This window comes from Galeopterus variegatus, unplaced genomic scaffold, assembly GCF_000696425.1.
Source record: "Galeopterus variegatus unplaced genomic scaffold, G_variegatus-3.0.2 Scaffold171, whole genome shotgun sequence".
Lineage (NCBI taxonomy): Eukaryota > Metazoa > Chordata > Mammalia > Dermoptera > Cynocephalidae > Galeopterus > Galeopterus variegatus.
This window is the reverse complement of record NW_007726282.1, coordinates 217,712-222,917: the sequence shown is the minus strand read 5'-3', so window position 1 is coordinate 222,917 and position 5,206 is coordinate 217,712. Positions and strand designations below refer to the sequence as shown.

The 5,206-nt window shown below is 47.8% G+C and overlaps 1 protein-coding gene across 1 annotated transcript in view; it reads right to left on the bottom strand.

Moving 5' to 3' along the window:
• Window positions 1–2,383, bottom strand: part of AP1M2 (adaptor-related protein complex 1, mu 2 subunit) — an 11,919-nt gene extending 9,536 nt beyond the window's left edge. Inside the window, exon 1 of the mRNA XM_008563207.1 lies at window positions 2,377–2,383. Coding sequence (XP_008561429.1) covers window positions 2,377–2,383 — 7 coding nt within the window. The remainder of the gene's footprint in view (window positions 1–2,376) is intronic.
• Window positions 2,384–5,206: the final 2,823 nt, after the last annotated feature.

The following is a 5,206-nucleotide window of genomic DNA, read 5'->3' as shown; positions in this document are numbered from 1 at the left end:
TTGCGATCCCGTTGCCGGTCCCGGTCCGGTACGGGCGCAACACTGAGGGTTGCGATCCATTGCCGGACACGAAAAAAAAAAGAAGATGACATCTAAGAGAGGCCTGAAAGTCCCCGTGCATAGTGACACAGTAATAGTGACCTAATTGCCACCGACAATTTGCCAAGCCCTTAACTGTGTTGAGGGCTTCACAAGCTTCCCATCCCTAAATTTCCACCACGACCTTAGGAGCAGGGACAGGTGAGAAGCTCGGCACAGAGCTGGCACTAGTATTGTTGACATGCCTGCTGGTGAAGCACAAAAGCTCTGGAGCCAGCTGCCTGGGCTCAAGTCCTGGGTCTGCAACCTCCCAGGATCGTGCATCTGTGAAACAGGGTTAATCACTCCACTTTCCTCATTAAGTCAAGCTTGGGTGAAAGGACTTATTCTATGCAACTTGGTGTTGGGACAGTGCCTGGGGCGAAGCTGGCATTCAGTTGTGCTGCTACTGCTGCTGCTGATGATGACAGTGACGATGTGGCATTCAAGAGCAGAGGTGCTGGGAGTGGCTCCTGCCTCCACCACTCACTGGCTGCAAGGCATGGGCTAGTGATTGGATCTCCTGTGCCTCAGTCTCCCCTTCTGTGAAATGGGTATAATCGTCATGCTGGCCCCTCTCAGGATGTGCAGCACAATGCCTGGCACAGCGCCTGCACTCCATGCACACTTCATGCACCTACACTAATGCGGACCCAGGGTTCAACCCCCCAACTTTCTGGAATCTTAACAGCAGGACAGTTTGGGGGAGAGAAAGGGAAACAAAACCTCAGCCTAGCCAGGACCCTCCATGCTCTACTGAAGAAGGAAGGGGCCCTGCAGGGCCTCCGGGAAGCGACACTCAGCCTCATAGCTCCTTCCCCAGACTCAAACCCAGACCTTTATCAGACCCTGGGGGTGGGGACTTGAGGGAGGCAGGTGGAAGGGCAGCAGGTATCAAAATCACCCCCTCCTTCCTTCTCCACTTGAATCTAACATCATTTATTATTATTATTATTATTATTTGGCAGCTGGCAGGTAAGGGGATCTGAACCCTTGACCTTGGTGTTATCAGCACCACACTCTAACCAGCTGATCTAACCAGCCAGACCCCTTGAATCTAACATTGATGATGTAAGACAGCTGTGGCGCACATTTATTAAGAACTTACCATCTGGCACAGTTCTCTTTCATGTCATCTTACAGAGGAAGAAAGAGGCACAGGGAGGTCAAACCACTTGCTCAAATCCATGCATCTAGGAGGCAGTAGAGTCACAATTTGAACCTGGGGTTTGAGAACGTGGTCCCGGCCCACTCCCTACTGCTTTATTGTATTGCCAGATACAAGTATTACTATTAATAAAACTAGATAGGGCTGGCCCATTAGCTCACTTGGATAGAGCATGCTGCTGATAACACCAAGGTCAAGGGTTTGGATCCCCATACTGGCCACCTGCCAACAAAATAAAAAAATAACACTTGCAGGCCGGCCCGTGGCTCACTTGGGAGAGTGCGGTGCTGATAACACCAAGGCCACGGGTTCGGATCCTATATAGGGATGGCCGGTTTGCTCACTGGCTGAGCGTGGTGCTGACAACACCAGGCCAAGGGTTGAGATCCCCTTACCGGTCATCCTTAAAAAAAATAATAATAATAATAACACTTGCTAAGGCTTATGTGGTGCCCACTATGGGTAGGCACTGCCGTAAACAGCCCCCATATGGGAATCTTCACGACCACATTTTGAGTTAGGGAAGGCTATTGTCTTCTTTTGACAAATAGAGAAACTGAGGCTCAGAGAGGATAAGTTACTTGCACAAAGTCATCCAGCCAGATTTGAGCCCTACAAAGACCAAGATTTTACGCTATCTCTGCCCAAAGAAGAGGGGGTCTTCCACATTCCCACCAACCCCCTCCCTGCTCTGAAGGTGATGCAGGGGGATGTGGGCACTACCAGGCCCTCACCCCAGCCTAGGCAGCGCTGAACCTTGAAAGAACCCCTGTGACAGGGGCCCTGAGATGTTTTCAGGCAGTAAATAGAACCCAAAAGCCTGGGCCCAGTGCCCTGGAATCTGAAACTCAAGGCCTGTTTAGCTGAAAAATTCATGAGCCCAAAAGCTTCAGTGCGATCAGAGAACAGAGAAGCTCTGTGTGTTCTGGCTTTGCCCAGCCCAGCCCGTCCCGCCTCAGCTGCAACCTCCCCCGTCACCCAGAGGCTGTGGGCTTGTCCCAGTTCCTCCAAAATGCCTGTGGCCTCCCCCTCAGGGACCCTGCCTCTAGGCCTCACCTTCAATAGCTTTTTCACACCAGTAAAGGGATCTTTCTGAAACACAGTTACCAGGCCCTCACTCACTCTCACACCCGCCATGGCTCCCTATTGCCCTCAAGCCACCCCTCCTGAAAGAGTAAGACCCCTGCTAACCTCTGCTGCATGGTGCCACTTGAACCCATTGCCCAGACACACTGACTTCCCTAATTTTAGTTTGTCTCTCTCTTTCTCTCTTTCTTCTGGAACTTGACCCCTCGGTGCAGAATGCCCGCTTCCTTTTGCTTTGTCTGCCTCCTTCTTACATGACTCATATCCCCTCTGCCTGCGGGAAGCCCTCTCTGACCTCCCACCCCATGTCTAGGGCAGATCCCTCCTCTGGGCTTTCCTGATGCACGTGCTTCCTACCACAGCTTTGTGGCACCATATTTATAAAATTCTTTTTAAATTATTTTTTGTTGTGGTGAAATATACATAACATAAAATTTACCATCTTCACATGTTTAAGTGCACAGGTCAGCGGTGTTAAGTACACTCACCCTGTTGTGCAGCCACCACCACCTTCTATCTCCAGAACTTTCCATCTCCCCAAACTGAAACGTCCACTAAACACTCACTCCCCATCCCCCTCCCCAGCCCATGGCACCCACCATTCTACTTTCTGTCTCTATGAATGTGACTACTCTAGGGACTCCTACAGGTGGAACCATACAGTGTTTGTCCCTTGGTGATGGGCTCATTTAAATCTAATTTTTGAAATAGAGCACAGTTTTTTTGTTTTATTTTTTTGTTTGTTTTTGGCAGGTGGCCCATATGGGGATCAGAACCGTTGAATGTTGGTGTTATAACACCATGCTCTCACCAACTGAGCTAACCGGCCACCCCCTTGAAATAGAGTTTTAATTACCCAAGAAACTCATGAATGTTTTCTATCATTAAAAGAGAGAGAAAGAAAGAAAGAACGTTACAGATCAGAAAAAAGTCCCCCTTGCCAACCCCCATCACCCAATCCTGGTCCCTCTGATAACTACTGACTTGTTCAGATGTGTTACATGCAGATGTGAGTGTGTGTGTGTGTGTGTGTGTGTGTGTGTGTGTGTGTGTGTTCTCTGTCTCTCTCTCTCTTTCCTGTTCAGATGTGTTACATGCAGATGTGAGTGTGTGTGTGTGTGTGTGTGTGTGTGTGTGTGTTCTCTGTCTCTCTCTCTCTTTCTCTTATGGGACTAGTCGACTAAATACAACTTGCTATTTTTACTTAAAATATAAGCCGGAAGCCTAGCTGGGCTGCTCTGGGAGGTGTAAGGCTGAGTGATGGGGAGTGTCTGTGCATTGAGAAGTGAGACCCACAGACATGGGTCAAGCCCTTGTGCAGCCTCATGCTCACTGTGTGACTGTGGGTAAATGGCTTAACCTCCCTGTGTCACTTTCCCCAACTGGAAAATGGTTATAAAGATTCATATAAAGCACTTAATGCCTTGACTGATGCTGAGTAAGCTCTCTATAAACATTCACTCTTGTTATAACCCGCAGAGCCACCTCCTTCTTTCTTAAACTATTTAAATTTTTTTTCATTGTTAAATGTAGCACATATTAAGAAAGGAGAAGTCAAGTATTCACAAAAAGAACCCACCTGTGAAACCACAATCCTGTTTCCCCCCCGGAAGCCACCCCTGGTGTCCTGCCACTCAATATAGCCCCTAAAGGCAACTGCTAATCTATGTTCTGTCACCATAGGTTGATTAGCTAACCTGTCCTAGAAATTTATAAAAAATTATGTCTGGCCTCTTTCACTCAGCATAACGCTTTTTTTTTTTCTTTCTTTTAGAATCATCCACATTGTTGTGTGTATTGAGGTGTTTTTTTTTTTTTTGCCGAGAATTATGGTTTGTTTAACCACTCACTTGTTGATGGACATTCGTGTTACTTCCAATTTTTTTGGCCATTATGAATGAAGCTTCTAGAAAGCTGCTATGAACATTCACATAAAAGATTGTATGGGCTTTTTTCTTTTCTTATAGTTTAAGGGTTTTACTTTCCTTGCGTAAATACCTAGGAGTAGAATGTCTAGGTCATGTGGTTGATGTCCGTTTAACTTTACTAGAAACTGCTAGACATTTTTCCGAGTGGTTGTGACATTTTACATTCCCACCAATAGGAGGGTCCCATTTGCTTCAGATCCTCGACAACACTTGATATGGCCAGTCTTTTTAGTGTTAGCTATTCTGTTTTGTTTGTTTGTTTGTTTGTTGGCTGCTGGCTGGTAAGGGATCAGAGCCCTTGACCTTGCTGTTATAGGCACCATTCTCTAACCAAGAGAGCTAACCGGCCAGCTCCAGTTTTAGCTATTCTGGTGGGTGTGCAGTGGTCTCTCACTGAGGTTTTAATTTGCATTTCCCTGATGATTTCATTCTTTTTATCTGTTGCATGGTATTCCCTCTTGTGACCACACACCATCGTGTCGTAGCCACTCTCCTGTGGATGGACTTGCACGTTTTTGCTCATCTTTCACTATCAAGGTTGCTCATAACACCCTTTGGTGTGTACACCCCAGGCACACACGCCTGCGATGGTTTCTCCAGGGTCAGTGCCAGAGGGGAATCGCACAGGGTGAGCATGGTTTGAAGTTAATCTCTCTGCCAGAGAACACTCTGCCCAGCAGCAGCTGCTCATCACCAGTTTGATATCACCAAACTCTCAAGTTCTTGCTAATCTGATGAATGGAAAATGGAATCTTTTTGTCCTCTCACTGGCGCACAGTCAGCGCTCGATACGAATATCTACATGATGAATAAATGAATGGATGAATGAATGAATGACAAGCCGGCCTCTCCTTGCCCACCACGCACACCAAGAGGGTCCTGGGAGAGCCCGGACTGGAAACAAACGTGGGGGCCCCACCCCACCCCACCCGGGCCGGCCCCGCCC